This window comes from Rhagoletis pomonella, unplaced genomic scaffold, assembly GCF_013731165.1.
Source record: "Rhagoletis pomonella isolate Grant_MI unplaced genomic scaffold, Rhpom_1.0 Rhpom_scaffold_00535, whole genome shotgun sequence".
Classification (NCBI taxonomy): Eukaryota; Metazoa; Arthropoda; class Insecta; order Diptera; family Tephritidae; genus Rhagoletis; species Rhagoletis pomonella.
Genome location: NW_023459089.1, coordinates 1,894 through 24,403, shown reverse-complemented (window position 1 = coordinate 24,403; position 22,510 = coordinate 1,894). Strand labels below are relative to the sequence as shown.

Genomic DNA, 22,510 nt, shown 5'->3' with positions numbered 1-22,510 from the left:
GCTACCGATGATGTCAATGTCATCGGCGTACGCCAGCAATTGCAATCTCTTGTAGAAAATTGTTTCTGAGCGATTCAGCTCTGCAGCTCTTATTATCTTCTCCAACATCAGATTAAAGAAATCACATGAAACAGAGTCACGCTGTCTGAAGTCCCGTTTGGTAGCAAACGGCTCGGAGAGGGGTTTCCCAAATCTGGAGTTGGTGGTATTTTTCAATGTCACTACAGGTTTACGTCAAGCAAAACAACTACTGGGAGGCTACAACCTCACGAGGTACAGGGCAGTTATTAATCTATCCAAGGGAAAACTAAGGATCATAACAGGTTTTCTGACGGGTCACTGCAGACTGAGAGGCCATCTGCACAAGCTAGGGATTTGGTCCAACGACCTATGTCGTTTCTGCGACGTGACCGAGGAGACTCCCGTGCACCTGCTTAGCGAATGCGTGGCGGTCGCGAGAAGACGGGAGAGGTACCTGGGCCACTACTGGCCAAGTAACGAAGCTATACAATCGCTAATCCCTGGGGATCTCCTCAAATTTTTGGGCTCTCTAGGATTAGATGAGGTACTGTAAATGGTTGAGGGCACAATAGACCTGCTGGTCGCAGTGCATGCCTCCATTAATTATCTAATGTCATTTTACAAAGCCGTATCAATTTCGCGCTAATGTAAAATTCCGACATGGCGGCGTATAGGCAATTCCTTTTAGTGCTGTGAGAAGTGGCTGTGAAGTCGACAAGTAGGTGGTGAGTGTCGATACTTCTCTCGCGGGTCTTTTCTAAGATTTGGCGTTTTCTAAGATTTGGCGTATGGTGGATTTGCAGCGTCTAAAGCCACACTGATAAGGCCCAATCAGTTTGTTGGCGGTGAGCTTCAGTCTTTCACACAATACGCTCGATAAGACTTTATAATCTATGTTTAGTAGACTGATCCGGCGGTAGATGGCGCGAAATGCGGGGTCGACTTTCTTGTGAATTGGGCAGAGCACACTTAAATTCCTGTCGTCGGGAATGCGTTGTTCTGACCATGTTCTGCATAAGCGTTGATGCATGCACCTTATCAGCTCCTCGCCGCGGTACTTGAATAGCTCAGCTGGCAGACTGTCAGCTCCAGAAGCTTTGTTGTTTTTTCAGCCGCGTAATTGCTATTCGCTTCTCGTCATAGTGAGGTGGTATGACATCGACTCCGTCATTATCGACTGGGCGCTAGGGTTCGTCTTTCGGTGGCTGTTACGATTCAATAGGGTGGAAAAGTGTTCCCTCCATAATTTTAGTACGTTGTGGATACCGGGCAGTGGGTCCTCATTCTTGTCTTACAGGAGGACATTCCGGTCTTGGAACCTTCCGTACGCGTCGCCTAAATCTCTGGTAAAATTTTCGGCCGTTTTCCCGTCGGCCAGCATAATCGACTTGGTTTCTGGTTTTTCGAACTGGAAACAGCTACGTAGCTTGATGGATTTTTTTATGCTTGAACCTAGTACTGCATACTACGATGTTTGGGTACCAGCGAAGTCGATCAGTCTTAGTCCATTATCGGACGTTTCGTCGTGGAGGCTGGATTTTCTGATGGTGCACCATGGTGGTTCCAAAGACCTCTTCCCTGACCACCCTGACATTGAAGTCGCCAAGCACAATTTTGATATCATGGCGGAGGTAGCGCCCATGGAAGCTATCCTTGGACACTTTGTCTTTTTTCTTTGGTCGGAGCATGGGCACATTTGATCGAGGTGTTGAAAAACCCCGCTCACTGAGGTATTTTCAGAGATATGGCGTTTTCGAATTGGCTACCGAGATAGGTCGATCTTTCACTTAGCCATCGATATACACTGTCATTCGGGTATCCCAGAAATCGCTCAATAAAGTTATGAGAGTGTTACATGACATTTGTTACACTTTAAAAAAAAAAATCTCGCATTTGATTTACTAGTGCGGAATATTTAAGGGAAAAGTGATAATAAGATAAATTTGAAAATATTTATTTTAATTTTACCCTTATACGGCGATTTTAAAGGAAACTTTTAGTTGAAAGCAACAATCGCCTGGCCTTTCAACTGATCGCTTCCAATGAAATTAGCGTCTAGCCAACTTTTGATTCAACTAAGCGCCTCTAAAACTGCCATGAAAATCGCTTCATGTGAACACCGTTTTAGTTAAGTCTACGCACTAATTTTGATGATTGAATTTGTGACCTGGATATACATATATTGACAGATGGTTTACGGGGACGTGAGTTTACGATGTTTACAGGTTTTATGAGAAATGTAGGTATTGAACTTCATACAAACGGCTGAAACAATGGAGTTCTACTCTAATGCCAAATTTCAACTAGGCATTAAAATTTCAAAAAATGTATGCCATTTAAAAAATTGTCATTTAATGCCTAGTGGAGATTCCATATAAGTATCTTGAATAAAATAATTTAAAAATCGTAAAAATTTTGAATTTATAAAGTGCATAGAATTGGGCTGTTAGTTAAAAAGGCGTTCAGAAGTGAAATAACATTAATTCAAAAATAGTCTTTATTTTTTTATGTAACAACATATTTATGTACGTTTTACAAGACTTTGTGTTTTTATATACTTAAATAAATTCCTTTAAAATACATTAAAAAAGGGAGGTAAAAACTTTATATGGTGTTGAAGTAAATAAGGATTAAGTAAGAATGGTAGGTACATTAAATGTAATTTGCTAAATGAGGTATTTCTTTACACATCTCAAAGCACCGCCAAAGAAATCCGATGCAAAGTTAATATGTATTTACGAATGTAATCGGAATTCAGCAGAGTATACACATTTACTTTTAATAAGATGCAACTAAATTTAGATAAATACGCGTATTTTCAAACATACACAGTTATTATTCTTTACATAAAAATGTATGCATTTATAGAATGTAGTTAATAAAAGATTAAATGCCCAAGACTTTTTGTAATCTTTCTTCTTCAAACGAAGTTTCACAACTATCAGCGCTAACCACATAGAAATTAAATGGAATTTACATACATACATTTGTATGCATGCAAGTATGTAGTATGTATGTAAGTATTATTGTCCTTTCGAAATGCAAAATCACTTAAGAGAGAGTTTCAAATAAGCTAAGCTCTAAGTTTACAAGCCTTTGTTGAACCAGACTTCAGTAAGCTCGGGATCCAGTTTTTTAATATTTTTCTGCACATCCTCTTCCAATTTGCCCACCTGAAAGTGTATAGAAAGTGAATTCGTGTTAAAGAATAGAGTTAAAAGCGGAACAAATTTTAAACCAACCCCAATCGAAGCACGTTGACTGAAGAATGCACATCCCAGCGGAGTGGCGAATATCAAAACGAAGCCACAGAAAAGGGTTTGAATGGGTGCACTGGCCTTGGGGAAGCGTTTGAGGAGACCACGTTTTTCCAAGGATGAAATCAGCAAGGGCGTTAGCACTATTAAAAGATGGAAAATAAGTATGCATTTATAACTTGCAATTTAAGAAATATGTATGTACATTAGGGTGAATAAAATGTTTTTTACTATGTGCAATTCTAAGCAAATTTGCCGAAGTATCCATGGCATGGGTGTAAAATCAATTTGAAGTTAGCCAAATTCCAAAAATAGGTTTAGAAGAAAATGTGAAAATTTTCACTTTTGCGCCCTCTGTTGGAAGCTTTAAGATAAGTGCAGAAATGGATTTCTCTTACAAAAAAGCCTCTTATAGCATGTTTTATACAAAATTTAAGCACTCCTTTACGACACTACAGCAAAATGCTAAGAAATCTATTTTCGCTATTTGGCAAACTCCAAATTTGCTTAGAATTCCACGTAGAATCCTTCTGTGATAGTCGCAAAAATCTCAAATACAAACTGCCCCGCCCTAATGTAAACTTACCCATTCCCGGTGCAGCCATAGCAATTCGACTAGCCACCACTGCAGTGATGCCGGCAGCAGCCGCTTTCTTCGACACACCCAATTCGTTGTTCTTTTCATCCAGCAAAGTAACGCCGTTTTTCAATTCCCTTAAAAAATTCAATAGAAATTACTGTATAAATACAATATTTGTACTTTATTCAGAATAAGTATTGGAAAATACTTACTGCAATCTCATCATCGGCACATTAATGCAATTTGCTGCGGCTACCGCTGCCAATGGCACCAGGCGACCAATTAATGGATTCAAGTTCTGAAACATTAAAAATAGTGTTGAGTAATGAATACAAAAAGAAATAAAACAAATTGTTATACTAAATTAAAATAAGGTAATGAATTATCAAAATTACACAGACTAATCAGACATCTAACATAATTCACCGAGCTATATTCTCATGTAAATAGATAGCCGAGCTTCGAATAATAAAGCGTTTTGTTATAGAATTTGATAGAGTGCAAAGTGATTTTGTTTTACTTCTAGGCAGCCCCATTTTTTCAAGGTAAATATATTTTATAGGACCGCTAAAACCCCCAGAAAATGCATTGGGTGACCAATAAAAAATCTTTAGTATTAAAAATGGTTAAATAAACAAATGGATATGAATATTGGAAGTCTCCTAAAGAGAACCAGGGTCTTCCGATCGAAAAAATATAGATTTTCAGGAGTTCTAAATCATTGTTTTTTCCCCATAAAATATACATGGACAACTTTGAGCGCTTTGAGCGACTTTTAAATATTTTTTTATTTCAAAATAATTTTTTTTTTTTTGTGGTATATAACAATCCTAGGGAGTGGCGGCCTTAAAATTCCTACTTTACTGTTTTTGGACCACTCTAATGTACATATACACATATTAATTTTCTTCTTTTCAGACATATCCTACCATTTAACTTGTTCATGTACTCACACATTTTTTTTTTTTTGAACTTTGAATTTAGTATCTTTAATTTTTTAACAGTGGGATCCAAAATGCCATAGATGGCCATAAAGTGAAATTTAAAAATCAATTGACATTGTGATAATTTCTACCGGGTGTTGTGCCTATAGGCATTATATATTTCCACTTGAAGTGGTTATAATGCCAATTGCAAATAAAGGCCTTATGTCACCCGACCAAAATTATTTCACCCCACCAAATGACTATGTGCACTTTTCTGCTCTAATACTCAATAGCAAAATTTAAAAGTTGTTCTGTTTAATGGTCATATGTCACCTAAAAATATTTTCAGCAGTTATAAAATGTATGCTAATAATTAGTCGACTAGTTGACCAACCGGTTAATCAAATAGCAAAAGTTGCTTAAAAAATAGTCGACTTCACTTAATCGACTACCCGTTTCCTTTCGACCTTTTCAACTAGACGAGTAATCATTGATTTTTCGACTAGTTGATTTTTATTTCAGTAAACATTGTTTTTTAATACTCAACCGCTCTAATAACAAATTTTATTTTTTATTTTTATAAAACTGTCACTAATCGAATAATTTCGGTCAGACTAGATAAAAAGTGAAAAATTTTGATGAAACTTTGTTTTTTTTTTTTAACCAACTTAATAAAAAGGAGAAGGTTATCAATTCGTCAGAGTATTATTATTTTTTGTATGTATGTTACCGCATAACTTTGGACCACATAAACCGATTTCTATAATTCTTTTTTAAAGGAAAGGTGTTTCCTCACAGGTGGACGTGATTCGGTTTAAATCCGATTTTTGTATCATGAGGAAATTAACGATAATCTTAAATTTTGTTTTTTGCTTAAAAATTACTTGTTTTAATTTCTGTACAAAGTTTTAAACCTAGATTTATGTGGTTTTTCTTATCTATGTTTTTATATAAAAAAAAAATATTAAAATTAATAAATAGTCAAAACTTGTCGATACGTCGTATAGTATAGTATAAATAGTATGTAGTACCAGCGGCTTCCTCTGCAGGGTTCTACATATATATCTTTCTCACAATCGCCAATTTGTCTACTCACCTTCACTAGCCTGTTGAGGGAGAGTGCTGTGGTCAAGGCGCCACCAGTTGCCAATACATACGAAGTAAGCAATTGTCTGGAAGAGAAACATTAAAAGCCATAATAAATATATATGTACACATGTCTACATACATATTGCTAATTTACGAAAAAACCGCCACAAGTCAAAAAGGGAACTTTTGAGCTACTTTTGTATCTACTTTTAAGTATCTACTCGTTGTATGCATTATGTATTCTTTATATTAAGGGTATTCACCTAAATTCGTAAATGCCTCGTAACCGCACAAACCTCGTAAATAAAGCGGTTTTCCATACAAAGTTAAGTAAGTTTACGAGGTTTATGTGGTTACGAGGCATTTAGATGAATTGCTCTAGTATCTTAAAATTTCTGCTAAAATCATTCCACTTGGGAGTATGCATTTCTGTTTCCTGCATAATAAACTGTTAATACCAGGGACCGAAAATAACAGTTGCTTTTTAACAGTTAAACTTGTCCAAATACATTTTAAATCCGAAATAAAAGTCCTTTCCGGATAATAAACAAACCGCTTATCCAAATTAAACGAGTGTGGTATCCAATGAAAAAGTACTGAAAGAAAAGCACTTTTATTTCGGACTTGAAAAATATTTGGCCAAGTTTAATCGTTGAAAAAACAAACGGTTATTTTTGTTTACTTGCATTAACCGTTTATTATGCAGAAAATAGAAATGCACGCTATTTTCCCAAACGGAAACGAATGATTTTAGCAAGAAATTTTGAGACACTAGGGCAATTCATCTAAATGCCTCTTGACCACATAAACCTCGTAAACTTACTTAATTTTGAATGGAAAACCGGTTTATTTACGAAATTTACGCGTTAACGGGGCATTTACGCGTTTATTCATTTCGGCCCTCAAAAATATTTGGCCAAGTTCAACCTTTGAAAAAAATAACTGTTCGGTCCCTGTTTAATACATATATAATAAATAATAATCATAACCTAGTTCCTGCTTTTTGTGAGTCAATTGAAATTTCTAAACGCGTCTTTTGAAAAACCTCGGTTTTTGAATTGTGTCAGTATTTTCGAAAATGAACCATATTGAATGTTCATACATATATACAATGTGTACATTGTACATGTACATTGTATATACATATGTAGATACAAATAGTCGTGTGTGAATATACATATTATACATAAATATATAGGTAATAATAATAATAATAGATTGGCGCTTACACATATGTTAGTGTTTGGCCGAGCTTCTCCTCCGATTTGTGGTGTGCGCCTTGATGTTGTCACACAGAGCGGAGGGACCTACAGTTTTACGCCGACTCCGAACGGCGATTGTATTTTTATATAGGTATTTATATATAGGTATTTATATAAAAACGAATTTGTCGAACTCACCAACAAACGCTTAAATTAGCAAAACACTTAAGCAGTTTTTTTTTGTCGAAGGTGTTTCCCATTTTCTCCATACAAAAAAAAAATTGCCAAACATACTTTGTATGAAAGAAAAATTGCTTGAACAAAGAAATTGCAGCGATCAACGGTAAGTCCTCTCTACTTCAAACATCCACTTTATAAACTAAGCTAAAATTGAATGGACTACAAAACTGCATACTTCAATAAATTCGAAAAAAATCGGATTAAAAAGTTTGAAATTTTAAAGAAAATCTGTTAAAATTCGTCGAATTTTTATAAATGTTCAACAAAGTTTGAAATTTTTTAAATAAAGAAAAATTGCCAAAACCTGCTAACATTTTTCTTCCCTATTAACAATCTCTCCACCGTATACACATACATATCTGTACATATTTACATACCAAATATATACGTGTGTGTATTTTGAAATAAACACATCTGACAAACAATGAAATGACGACAATGAAATGCGAAATGAAAGCGAGAGTAAGAAAAAAAGTAGGTATATCCGAACGTGTGAGTGTATGTACATATAGGTATAGTACATATAGAATATTATTATAAAGATCTTTGGCACTTACTCTTGAGAAATGGGTGTCTTTCCTGAACGGTTTGTATAGTTTACAATTGCGTTGAATGTTTGATTGACCCATTGCCAGAAGACGACGGCCGGTACGGATTTATAAAACGACAGCATGCCTATGAGAAAAAAAAAATAGTTGAAGCAAAATAACAATTCAGCGGGTTTTATTAACAAAGATAACTTAAAACTGCATACAATTTATTTAATTACATACATATATACAAACATATGTATACTTCAAATTAGAAGAAAATTTTCCCTGACAAAATCTTCTTGAAGTTAATTTACTCTCAAATATGTATGGAGTGCCATACCAAAAAAATTGCGGTTTTTCCACCGGAATCATAAAATGTTTTATATTTTAAGACTTCCGCCAGAATAATGTCAAGATCTAAAAATACCTCTAAAACTTTCATTACATATTTTGATTCCGTTGATAAAATTTTCCAACATTTTTATGTAGACGTTTTAAGCTTAAACTCTTCTATTATAAGAGGTGATTTTTCGAAAAAATATTTTTTTAATTAAATTTTTTTATAAAAATTGGATTTTTGGAGGTATTTACAAATGGATCCAACTCAGGTATATCTTAATATTTTTCCGAAATATTTTAGCGGAGGTCTTAAAATTTAATAAAGTACCGCCTATTTTGTATGGAAAATGATGCATCCTAATGTACATATCGTTGTTTAAAGTACAAAACCGCGTATCAAGAAAATGCAAAACCGCGTATGTGAGGTTGCATAAATTATTGTCTGTAGAGCAAAAACACCCATATTTCAAATGGTTATCTTTTTTTTATAAAGAAATCGTATTTCTGGCTAATATATTTCAGGGCGAATGGATATGGATTGAGCCAAGAGCTTGTGTGAGCAAATCAAATTTTTGGCAGCCAATGTCAGTTACGCGGTTTTGTACTTTAAACGACGATATGTACATACATATATGTAAATGTTATAGAAGAGTGCCTTGTGAAACCATTTAATTGAAAATTGTAATTATTGCTGAAGTCAGTAATAAGACCAATTACAACTCTGAAGGACTATAGCGCTCCTGATAGTGTCATTTACTCTTGAAATTCTTGGTAGTGTCATCGAAAACAGTTCTGAAACTAGTTCCTGGATCAAATGAGTTCAAGTTTTTGCTGGTAAAGTTGTAACCAACTGGAAGAATGAATTGTTGCTAATTAAAATATATGTACGAGCAATTCATGTGAATGCAATGGATCTTCATAAATACAGAAATTGATTTAATTGTTGTAAATTAACTCAGCGCTTGGCGCGCAATTCCTCGCAGTTCTCTCTTCTGCAGTTTTCTCCACTAGCTCACAAATGGCTAGAGATCATGCAAGTGCATTTGGGCTCCACGCTTTACGAGACAGTCAGCCTTCGTTGCCTTTAAACCCTTCATGTCCCGGAACCCACCACAGCGTTATGTTATTGTGAGCTTCCGCGTGGTCCAAAAAAGTTTTACAGCTTTCCACAAGCCTGCTGCCGTTTTAATAGAGTCTAAGGCCTTTAACCTGCCTGACTATCCGACATAATAAATATTTAATTTGGCCCCATTTGTCCCTCTACAGAGACTTCGATTGCGAAGACTTTCGCCTGGAATATAGTTGGGTATGTGTTAATTGGGACCTATCGTCAACCATGGTTATTATCACTTCACAGCAGTCCCTTTCAGGAATTCTAACCTTGTACAATTTGTAGAAGGATAGCTCAGGATTATCCAGAAATAGCTTTAGAACCTCCAAATGACCCCGAAGATCCCAAATTTTCTTGCTGATCATATTGGGCAGTCGTAGGGTGCTCCAGCAGGCCTCTTTTTCAAACAGACAATGGAGGAATGCCTGTAATGACACCAAGGGCATCCGTTGGATAGCTCCTGTAATGGCCACGTGGGCCAGTCGGTGTAGCTTGCTAAAGGTGGAACCTGCCTTTACTTGCGTAGCTTTTGGCCACAAGGTCAGTGCCGCATATGTGACAACGGGTCTTACTACCACATTAAAATACCAGTAGGTTAGTTTTGGTAATATTCCTCAAGTCTTACAATGAAGGCTCTCTAAGGTGGACAATGTTGGACTCCACCGGTGAAATATTCGTGTAAACAAGGTTGTTAAAAAGTTTGCAGATACATATTTTATATTTTATATTTTTCGCAAATAACTATTATTGTCGCGGAACCTACCAAAATCCAATCTAGCGTACCAACCTACCAAATGGAAAAAACCTACCTGGTAGGAAAGGTTGCCAACACTGCTCACTGGGCTATTGAGACTGTTACAGCAACGTAAGCGAAATTGAAAACAAACAAAAAATTTCATAATCATTCTTTAAAAAGTTAAGCAATGGTTTTTCTTTACTTAACTTTAGTGTTCATTAAATGCTGACTCTGAGAGGGGATATTTTCAGATCATTACTACGGAAGAGATCCCTTGGTATCTATAACATTTTCACGAATGTGATATTTGAAAGTGGTTTGACCTAGCAACCGCGGAATAAGTGGCTTTCACAAATTGAATGATTGAAATCAAATTAAATTGGTTTCGATACGAGCTTGTATCAAAATAATATGTATATACATCCGACAAGGTCGGCAGAGGTACCTTTTAGAAAATTTTAAGTAATTCGTTTTGACTATTGGACCATTATATCTTGTGACTTGATCTATTTTTTATAGAAACATAAATTTAAAATCAAAATTTACATATCCCCGTCTGCTCTGGTAACAAGTAACTAAAATAGTAACTAAGAATGCTTTGTAGTAAATATCTACCGACTAAGTTGGCATGGTATTGAGCAATAATTGTTGGTTAGTTGGTTGCAGTAATTCCAAGTAGCAGGCTTCTTCTGACAGGTGCGGAAATTTGTATTATAGGGGAGAGAGTAAAACTTGTCTAATTTTAAAACGGGTTTCCCTAATTAACTTTGCTTCTTATTTCAAAGTATCGATATTTTAGTATGAATGGATAAGGGCTTGATGCCAGGTGATCAAATATCCTTTTTGTTATGAGGTTTTCCAATGCCACGATACGCGGTTTTGTAGTTTAAGCGACGAAATATTTATCTGACATCCTTTCTCAGTCAGTCCAAGGCAACACAGAGTAATTTCTATTTAGATTATTCCAAGAGGTCAAACTAGAGCCACCGCTTCGAATTTATCCAAACAGACTCCTGATTTTGCCACTTCATTAGTTTTCTGATTGCCTTCGATGTTTCTATTCCCGGAAACGCACACTAGAGAAACTATCGCAAATACATTTTGTATATCTTAAGGCTCCGCCAGATAGAAATTCTTGTCTGCGTCACAGGGATGCTTTTGACTGACATCCAAGTCAACTCTGTGATTTCGAATAGAAGACGCCACATGGGCAACGCATGCGTTGACGCAACTGATAAAATTTGCCCAACTCTCAACTTTTGATGCACGCGTATGCGGCAAACCAACATTAATAACAAAAATGTATAGAACGAATTCAAACCAGCTGATTTTTGACCAATCAAATTGACCCGTTTTGTTTGCGGCAACGTTTTCATTGTGCCACGTCGGCATCTTCTGTGCGTTTTGTCAGTCAAAGGCATCCCTGTGACGCAGAAAAGAATTTCAATCTGGCGGGGCCTTTAACCATCAGAAACTCGGTAACCGGATTTGCTATAGCCTCTCCATATCGCACTCGGTCTCTTCTCCCACTTCAATGCTTCAGCTGTGTCGATTGTGTACAACATAGTATTTTTTTAGGAAATAAAAAATATCAAGGAAATTAAAATGGTACAAGAAAATTGGTCTGAAATTTAAGAAACTTGATAGAAAAATTATTCTAAAACTAAGCAAATTTTTTACCGAATACATTGAGCTTATACGGCGAAATCGCATTACATTATTTTAACCTTCGAAGTACCAAACAGAAAAAATGCTTAAAAGATTCTGCCTCTTGATGATATTTACTGCTTCTGCTACAATCTTGTTGATGCTCAGAATATGGTGGATAAATGTGTCAATAGTTATGTATGCCTTTATAATTCCTTTAAGGAGTCATATTTTCGCCTTTTCATTCTCAGCAACTTCCATTCGTTAGTAGCTACTACATATGTACACTAAAGCGATATCTAAAGGAATTTGAATTGAAAACCACCTCATTAGAAAGTCTGGAAGTCTGTATGATTCCATACCTGAGAATTACCAGTTGCCTTCCATAATTTATAGATAATGCCAAAGTAGCATTTGTGAAATATACGCATTAAAAACTGGAAATAAAATTTATTGGGATTTCTATTCAACAAATGCGCCGTTTATTTTGAAAGTGGCATAAGTTATTTCCCAGTTCTTGTACTTAAATGACCGATTACTGGTATGTGAACGCATCGGTTAATCGATCAACTTCATCAACCAATAGCAGAAGGTTTTGCCTTTAGTTTATTAGTTTACGACGATAGAACGAATTGCAAATGCATTCGGTTACAACTAGCCGGTCATATAAGCACAAGAGCTGGGAAGTGACTTACGCCACTTAAAAAAAAAAAAATCATCGTCTAGAAAATTTTCTATTACTGTCTCATAAAAACTGACATTCGCTCCGGCATACTTTTGATTATTCATGGCGTAATGTGTTTTATATTGATGATCACTATCAGCTAATTTGCAAACAAATAATCTACATGAAGTCAAGGTTGTTAGTTCGTCTGCTAGCAATGAAAAGTTCATCTTAATAGTATATTTATTAATATTTTAGTAAGATTACTTATACAAAATACATACTTACATCCTGTAATCAAAGTGTTCATTGGCACTTGTGCCGACATACGACCAATGATTAGTGACTTCTCGCCAGTATCGGGATGAAATGCTGAATCGTACAAGTATTTGGCGCGCCACAATTCCTCAACATTTTTGCACTCTGGCACCGGCTTGCCGGCACGATAATTGTGAATAATACGTTTTGCGCGCTCCAGTTCGTCATCGCTGGCCAAAATATTGAGTGGATTGGTGAGCAGGAAGAAATGTTTGGCACGATTTAGATATGTGCTTTGGTCATATTTGGGTTGATCGATATCGATGGTTGGCAGTGGCGTGGCGACCGCAGTTGTTGTTGTTGCAGTTGATGACATATTTAGCGTATCTATAGTATGTATGTGCGTGGGCAGTGGGGCTGTTCGGGCGGCTTATGTTTTAAGGGACACTTGAAAAATGAAAATTTTGAAAGGTATTTTATATTTTTATAAATTCACGATTAAATTAAGATACATTAAATGTTTTGACAATTCTGCTGTATGTAGTTAAGGGATATGTACTATTGTGCAAGTTTGTGTGAGAGAACGCTTGCGTTAGAGAGAGCGAGAGTCCAGGTAAAATTCAACCTGGTCTAATGCTTCAAGAGAATTTAATACGTGTAAACAATTCGCTCCGCGTTCATAAGCAAATACCTATGTATGCATAAAGGGTGGTTCAAATACAGGTTTACTTTAAAGTGAAAATAATGAATTTTAATTATCTATGAAATATGATTTCACTCATCATTGTCAACCTTAATGGTTAATGACCTTATTTGCACTTGTTTACGTTATTGCCTAGTTGTGGCAAATATTGCTAACTTATAAGTCGTCGTATAAATTGGTATACATACATATCGTCGTTTAAAGTGCAAAACCGCGTATCAACAAAATGCAAAACCGCGTATCAGCGAAATGCAAAACCGCGTATGTGAAGTTTTAGAAATTATTTTTTAAAAGGGTAAAAACACTCATATTTCAAAATGGTTCTCTTTTTTATAAAGCAATCGCATTTCTGGCTAGTATATTTCAGGACGAATGGTTAAGGATTGAGCCAAGAGCTTGTGTGAGCAAATCAAATTTTTGGCAGCCAATGTCGGTTAGGCGATTTTGCAGAATGACGATACGCGGTTTTGTACTTTAAACGACGATATGAACATTGGGATTTTAATTTAGTATTAACTAACGATTTAAAATGCTCGAAAAGCCAAAATATCGTATCGTAAAAAGAAAAACCATAAAATATTGATTAAAAATAATCGAAACAAATTTGTCATACATGTACATATATACAATATTAGACTGCATCACTCCCCATACAAAAAAAAATAGGTACGGGTTTTCCATTGTGATTAAAAATCTGATATATTTCCAAAAAATTTTTTACCAAGAAATGCATGTTTCGTCGGTCGGTATTTCTAGATTGGGCGGGAAACTACGGGTTCGTCTCTCTTTTAGCACACATTTCCGTATATTGTTGTAATATATGTATAAGCCCCCCGTTTCGCATGCTTGAACCACCCTGTATTTATACGCATAGGTTTTGAGATTATAATAATAATAATTTTTTTATTTCTTTGTGTATTTATGTATAATATAAAATATATATTTTTCGAAGAGTTTCACTTTTTATTCTTTGTCATTTACAAGTAGCAAAGCTAAAGAATAAGACGACAATGCCTATTGATTTGCAAAGGAATGCGCGGGCAGCAGCAATTTTTAGTGGCTCTTATCATATTCAATGCTTATACATACATACATACATACATACATACGTACATATATTTGTTTGTACAGTGACTCAAACAAGTGACCATGTGTGGATTTTTAATTTTATTTTCAAATATTCACAATGTTTTTCAAGTTAAATAATTTTTGATATTTTTCTATAAAAATATTGTACAAGCTTTAACCAGAACCTTATAAATCAAAGTTTTAAGCTTTAAATAAAATTAGGGAGAATTCAAAAAATTTTCATCAAAATGTCAAACCTTTTAATCTGAGCCTATAGAACTTTGTATGGTTATGCAGTTTTATTGCCCATACAATTTTTTGTTGCAAGTTTCAACCGGATAAAAAATCGCGTTGTTTTTTTATATATTTTTTTGCTGATGAATTTTTGACTTTTTTCGATATAATCATAAATTTCTTATGAAATAAAATGCGAAAGACCATTCAGATTTAAAAAATCAACTTGTGGTCACTTGTTTGAGTCACTGTATGTATGTATATCGGTATGAACGTATAAGTATCTATACTCTCGGATCAGCTGTATGTCGGCAAACGCCGAATGGGCGCGGACTCCAAGTGGTATTACCAAAGTCAATATCCAGTGCACTTAAAGGCAAGGCTTATAAAGCAAAAAAAAAAAACTATATGTAGTATGTATATGTTCTAATATGCACAAACAGGTATACATATATACACACACATGTACATGGGTACCAATAAGTGCAATCCATACATCGTTTTTGCCATCGACCTCTTGTCCTTTTGTTTTTACTGCTTATTGCCAAAGAATCTTACATAATTGCGGCTGCTAAGGAATTTAAAAAATCGAAGCACAAAATGTAAATATACATATCTACATATTTTTTGCACATTATAAAATATGTTTTTTGTTTGTTTGGTTCTTAGGTATATTGATTTAACGCAATTGAAATCACAATAAAGTGAATCACCTGCTTAAAATTCGTATATATTTTCTTATTTCTTGAGGTATTTTACGCCACGCGATTTGCTTCGAATAGGTTGGTTGCTTTTAATTATTTTTTGCGTCCCACTCCACCATAAAATATAAAAAACCAACACCGCCTTATTTTTCTTGAATGTATGTATGTACGGGTATTCACGTCGCGCGTTCGAAATACGATTTTCAACTGTTACCGTCGGCAATATACGGAAAACTGACAGCTGAGCGATAACCAGTCTAAACGTAACCGTACCAATTCCATACTATATTGTTGCTTCTATACATATTAAACAACCCACCAGACATGGCACATACTCTGCATAAATAGGCTGAAAACAACCCGGCGTCTGCGCTTACTCGCATTCCTATCTGAGGCAGCAGCACAACCTTCCAAGTTAAAAGATATCAGCAGTGGGTATGAGTGCGCAAATGTTGAGCAAACTTTGCACTATAGCAAAGAAAACTTTCTAAATGCTCTTCGTTGTACTCCCAAAATTGAAAAATAAAAGCAGAGAGAGAGAAGCTGCTTCTCTGACAAACTTCTGCCCATCTGTTTGTGATTAACCCAGCAGTGTGTTGGCCGTCGGGTGGCTGAGATACCTACATACATATAAACATAGATCATGACTATACCACGTGTCTCTGGCTAGATGTCTGGGTTACGAGACCTTAACATTAATTTATTTCCTAAAAAGGATCCTTTGTGTTAGTCGTTAACGGGTTAAAACGTTTTATAAAAAAATTGCTCCTAAATTTTAGTAAATATTGGTTTTCGAATAGTAATAAATTAGACAGACCTGCGATGGTTTCCCCCTTAAAAAACTAACTAGCAAAAAAACAAGACTCTGTCTTAATTTAACATATCTAGATATTAAAAAAATAACAATTATTGGAACGAGAAAAAGTTAAATTTCAAAGCCCTGTGCTAGGTATGAAGATGACATAAACATATGCAGAAAAGACAGTCTATATGTCGCACCACCTCTTCAAATGAGTCACAACTAAAAAAAAAAAATTGGTGGCATTTTTGGCATAAAACAATTTAAAGGTGTGCGATGGTATGTCGACGAGAAATCCAACCTGTGGCATTGGGCCATCATTTTATGTGTAAAATTTTCCGCTGAATCCGAAAATGAAGTCAAAATATAAAAAAAAGCTAATAAGTATTTACTAAGCCATTAAATGCGCCTCTTCGCTGGACGCAATAAAAAATGCCAACAACAATAACTTCTACACTAACTCAGTCCGCAGCTACATATGTTTTAGAAAACCAGCATAAGGTTAAACTCATATACATAGGTCCCTGGTCACGTGCGAATATCGGGCAACGAATATGCCGACCTTGCTGCGAAAAACGCTCCTCTCTCAGTCACACCAAACATACTTTTCTTGGACCCAAAGCGCTTGCCAAAAGCAAAGTTCTCACAAAAATACTCAAACACAGACAAAAACCTCTCACAATGGTACAAAAAGAACTCGCACAGCTATCGAACAATTAATCAATATCTTAAAATTAACGCCAAATCCCTATCTGGAAAAGACAAGAAAAAAATTATCAGGCTGCGATTGAGGCACACTAGACTTACACATAAACATTTAATGGACAAAACAACCAGTCTAACGCCTGTAACTACTGCAATGCTTATCCAAATGACATGACCACATCCTCGATAAATTCACATATATCGACATCCACCACTTTGATAAACTATTTAAAATACCGCCATTTATACAACGAAATTTAATAAATTAATACATACACCCTACAGACAATCCACATATACATAAATAACAACCATGTACCCTGTGGCAAAATGCAGCAAGTACCAAACTGGTTTGCGATGTTCTACGAAGTATCAGTTGCTCCCCGCTGAATCCCTTTTTCGATAGTTCTGAACCAGTCCTAACATGATTTTTTCAAATAGAGCGAGAGGTTTTCACATGGTAGCGGTTTTAAATTATTTTCAAAGAAATCTGTTTTCAATTGGGAATCAAATTCGTTTGAAAGAATGTAATTCAACTAAGAATTTTATTTACTTACCTTCGGCTGTAGCTGAGAGTGGAGATGTGCTTGCTGTTATCGGTTAGATTCCAGAAGTTCCTAAAGTGTTATAATCCTGATACAAATTTTTGTTTGTATTACCAAACTATGAAAAAGCACCTGTGAAGTGTAGAATGAAAGCGTACTTCAACGAAAAAAATGCCTAACAATATCAGTTTAAATTAAGCAAGCATCTCCCTGCATCCTTTTTCTATAGTTCCGTGGTAGTTATAAATTCGATAGATGAGATCTAGCTCGTTCTTTCCCTTTTTTTTAGTTCCGAACTAGTTCTAAATTCGTCAACTTAGATATAGATTTCGAATGATAAGTTTGTTTAATGTGTATACATACATCTTTGATTTGGGTAGAAGTAAAATTTGCAAAGAAATTTTCGATGGGCTGATTTGCCGCTGTTTAAACTTGACGCCGCGATTGTTATTGTCAATTAAAAACCTTATTAAAAGCAAACTGCCAAAAAAGAAGTTCGGAAATGCATCATAAAAAATGTTTGCGAATTGCAAAAAGGAACGTTCGGAAATGCATCACCAAAAAAATAATTCCAATAACGGCAAATAAAAAACTTATCAAGTGCACTCTGCGAATTTGCAACCTTCTGCTAGCGTTTCCTTTTTGTAGCACTGCGCCTAAAAATGCACAAAGGATGGAACTAGGAGATGCGCCTTTGCACAGCATGATACGGTTGTTTCCAAATTTCCCAAATTGTGTATTGCAGCAGAAAATTGTATTTTCATTAGAAGCACCCTGTGTCTACTTGCTATTGCAAATGATTGCATACATTTAGGCATATGCAGAGTAAGAGGAAATGCGGTACAAATTATTATTATTTCCGATTATGCAAATTCCGCTCATGCATAGCGCTGCGCAATTCATCGATACGAAGGCGGAAAAACGCATTAATTTAAGAAATTTACGGATTTCCTGCAACAATTAAATCACAAGATAATTGTTTGTATATATTTTTATTGTATTATTCATTTCTTTAAGCATCAATAATTGATTACTTTATTTTTATTTAAATAAATACTTTTAATTGGATTTGTATTCAATTTAATTTATGATTTCACGTTTTCATTAAACCAACATAACATCAACAATAAACATTGTACAATATCGGGTACCTGCCTAAATACATATTTAACTTAGTATTTCTTTTTCATTTACGTACAATGCCACGCAGTTATAGTTTTTTTTATATGTACGCTATTTGTAGCTATTATTTGGTAAAACAAATATGTTTATATACTATGTATGCTAAGTAACTATTTATGTATGTATGTAGGTATGCAAAGGTTGTATACATATAGGCATGTATGTATGTATGTATGTATGTATATGCAAATGCGCTAATACTAAGGGTATAGATTTGTATTTGCTTATAAGATTATTGTTTTATTTATTTTTTGTATTTTATTTATTGAAGAAGCTTATATATTCTACATATATGTTTGTAATACAAATTTATGCTATTTACCAAAAAAAAAAATTCTCAAAAAATTTGATTGGATTCATACAAAAATCAGATAAAGGTTAGAAATTAAGAAGTCAAATTTGAATCAAAGATTAATGCCCGAAATTATATCCATTAAAAAATTATGGGTGTTTTTTTGTGAAAATAGAACCGAGAACTCACCAGTTAATATCCTCATGCAGGTAACATCTACATACATAGATATGCACGTATTACAGCGACACGAAAACGTAAGAACCTAATTCATTGGCGCAAGCAATGAAAATTTTTTCCAATAAAAAAAATCTCAGAGAATTGACATTTTAATCATAGCCAATATGCACTCCTAAAATGGTATTATTTGCGAGTTCTAGGTCGAAGACATTGGAAGAAAAATCTAAGAAAGAAGATCGTCTTCTTCAATAACACGGTGCAATAAAACTTTGTACTTGTTTTACCACAAAAACGAGGCCGACTTCATCTTCTAGATTTTTTGGTCCTGATTTGAAGTGCATTTTTCTAGCACGTCCAATTTTTGAAAAAAAAAAACTGTTAAAAGTGTCGAAGAATGGCAAAAATGGCAAATTTCAATTTTTTTTATATAGAATTCGGCGGAGATTTTCCGAAGAAAAAAAAACAGTTATTAATAAAAATCCAATTCGTCTGATGGATTCCTTACCTTATGTCGAAGAGTTGATTAGAAATGAGTGAAAAATTTAAAAAAAAAAAACTTAGTTCATCAATAGCATGCACTCGTTTTCGCCAATCTTTTGATCGCGTTATCATTGCTTTTCAAGGTCTAGCAATAGTCAGCAATAATCGTTCGCCATGTTAGTCGCGAGTGTTTTTTTACAAACTTTTTTTTTTTATTTTTCCACCCCTTTCTACTCAATCCATCGACATGAGGTAGAATCTATCAGAAGTATTGGATTTTCATTAATACGTGGTTTTCTTCTTCGGAAAAAACAACCTTCAAATTATATTTTTAATTTTGTTTTGAAATTCGCCTTTTTTGAAGCTTTTCGACAGTTCAATAGTTTTTTTTTCTCAAAAACTGGACATGCTAGAAAAATTTTCTAAATACACTTCAAATCAGCACCAAAAAATCCATATAATGAGGTCGGCATCATTTTTTTAGATAAAATAAATAATATGGCACGCATTGCAGCTGCAAATATCCTTAAAAATTTCCAAAATAAATCAAAGAAAACCTTGGGCCGAAAAAATCGATATTTTGCACTGTGGTCTAAATGGCTGTTTTTATGGTCCAAAGGTTATCTTCCTTCTACTTGAAAGTAGGTTTTTTTCCAATATTCATATGAAATACAAAAAAAGTCACTTAGTTTTAAAACCCCTTTTTAAGTACAGTGGCAATTTTTGTTTAATGTGGCTGAATTATACTAATTTGTGTATAATACCTGAAAAGTATGCATTTTTAAATTTCTGAACTGAAAAGTTAACAGGAGCTCCCTCTGCAGCAAACAGACTGTAAACAGCCTCTTATTTTCGCTTTATATCGAGTTCTTCCCTACAAGGGGTTAATAGTTCACTAACAGTACTAAAATTACCTACGAAAAAGAACGGTTTCTACGCACACAAAATAGAGTATGTACTTTTATTGCTTAATAACAGTATTCTAGGTCAAATTTCCTAAAGTTAAGGTCTAATAATTTATTAGGTAGCAAAAACAATAGATTTTATCACCAAACAAATAATTGTTTTAGCATCTACTCACTCGTAGTATCCGTCTCCATATAATTTTTTTTTTTTTAAATGGATCTATGGCTTTTTGCAAAAACAAAGTTACATATGTTTTACTGTATTATCTAAAATATAGCAAATAGGGGAAAACTAATGTTAACATATGTAAAAAGTTTTGGGCAGAAAAACAGGCATTTATTTTTTTTTAGTATTTTTTTTTTTTCAGAGTATAAAAATAAAATCAATGCAAAATTAATCGCTCATTAGCAATGCAATTACCCACATTTGTTTAGTCGCTAAAGTTTATTGTGTCAATTGCTTTATATATGTAAATGGTTACAACATACATATGTATGTGTGTGCGAGTTTGTATATACATATGTCTATAGATATGAGTAGAAGCACCCTGTAGGGAAACCGCGAACTAGTGAATCAAATTTCTAGTTCCGTGCTAGACACTTATCGCCAAAAAAGGAACCTGTCCGATAGTAACTAGATCACCATCACGCCAAAATCAACGAAATGTGGTACTTAAAAAAAAATATTTATTTTATTTCACTTTTTAAAACTGCATATCGCTAGTTAAGAGTGAAAAGTTGCTGCTAGGTCAATTTTTGCTAAAAAATTATATTTTGATGCAAGAAGCAGGCACAATTAAAAATGCAACGTTTCCTAATATATCGAACTAAATGCCTATTTTATTTCTAACCGTTTCTGTTCAGTGATGCGCAAATTTGCTAAGTCCAAAATAGTCACAATACTTATAGGTAAGAATAAAAAACAGTTTCCATTATCTTAGGTGACGAATTTAGAACTAGTTCGGAACTATCGAAAAAGGGATACTGAACGAACTAAATCTTATCTATCGAACTGTTAGAACTAGTTAAAATCTCTAGTACAGAAACAGTTCGGCGGTAGTGCGTTTCCCGGCAGGGCACGAATGCATGTTTTGCATTGAATTACCCGAAGCTTTCTTCCCTCTTTTTTTAATGTCCCAATAAAATTATTTTATACATACATACTTAGTACATTTATACAAATGAATGTACACATACTTACAAGCCCGTCTACGAATTCGAGGGCGGTGAGCAGTGTGAACAGGTTAGCCTTTTTACGGCTAGATTTAGCATTTAATTTTATGCTAAAGCCTCAGAAACTTATGTCGATCTGACTTCGTGGCCTTTTATTGCTTAAAATATTCGTAATGAAATTGGGACCAGAACTATAAAAATAAGTACCTAAGCTTACTTAAAAACTTTAATATTTATAAAACTACTATTTACCGTTGAAATATTACCACAACAGTGCAAAGTACAATTTCTTTGTGAAAATCCTTTTTTAGATTTTTTAAATATAATACTATGGCCTACTTGCAGAACATCCAGAGTTAAATACATAAATAGAGTTAAGTAGATCAGAATTTGCATAAAAAAATTCAAAACACTTACATACATACATACACCGAAGTATTTTATTATCGGTGTCAATTGAGATATATTTAAGAAAACTTTAATTTGTAACTATGTTTGAGGAGGGTTGCCACCTGTTAAGAAGCTTAAAATGTGAGTTTAAAAATTAGGGGGTACCCTTATTATTAAAATATTCTTAAAGAGGGTTGCCACTTGCTCTAAAAGAGAGAAAACTTTTTTCCTTATTTATATTTTTGAAGAGCTCTTTAACCTATTTAGTACATATTAGGAAATCCAGTTGATTGACAAGGTAACATAAATATTTTAATATTGGTGTCAAACGAGGGAGATTTAAGTAAACTGTGTTTATAGAATATTTTTGAAGAGGTACATATGTATGTGTGTACATATGTATATCCTCTTATAATTGAATTTAAAGGGTTGTTAAATGGAAACAAAAAAAAATTATTTCTTAAAAATATTTTCAAGGAGGATGAGAGTTTCGAATAGCATTTAAATGAACCAACCAATTAAATAGTTTAAATAACTAAAATATTTA

The 22,510-nt window shown here is 34.4% G+C and overlaps 1 protein-coding gene across 1 annotated transcript; it reads right to left on the bottom strand.

Moving 5' to 3' along the window:
- Window positions 1–2,762: 2,762 nt before the first annotated feature.
- Window positions 2,763–15,717, bottom strand: LOC118751095 (sideroflexin-1-3-like). The gene is made up of 8 exons (XM_036485862.1): window positions 15,322–15,717; window positions 12,634–13,050; window positions 7,873–7,990; window positions 5,881–5,956; window positions 4,071–4,156; window positions 3,865–3,992; window positions 3,264–3,421; window positions 2,763–3,194 (listed from the first exon to the last, which is right to left on the bottom strand). Exons 2-8 carry the CDS (start codon window positions 12,977–12,979, stop codon window positions 3,108–3,110), a joined length of 999 nt encoding a protein of 332 aa, XP_036341755.1. The 5' UTR covers window positions 12,980–13,050; window positions 15,322–15,717; the 3' UTR covers window positions 2,763–3,107.
- Window positions 15,718–22,510: the final 6,793 nt, after the last annotated feature.

What these genes read in the sequence shown, in the direction of transcription:
- LOC118751095 (XM_036485862.1), bottom strand. Translation starts at nt 12,979, where the DNA reads ATGTCATCAACTGCAACAACAACAACTGCGGTCGCCACGCCACTGCCA. An exon ending in GAACACTTTGATTACAGGAT is followed by an intron (nt 7,991 to 12,633) that starts GTAAGTATGTAT and finishes TTTTTCTCATAG; the next exon opens with GCATGCTGTCGTTTTATAAA. An exon ending in TATGGCTGCACCGGGAATGG is followed by an intron (nt 3,422 to 3,864) that starts GTAAGTTTACAT and finishes ATCTTTTAATAG; the next exon opens with TGCTAACGCCCTTGCTGATT.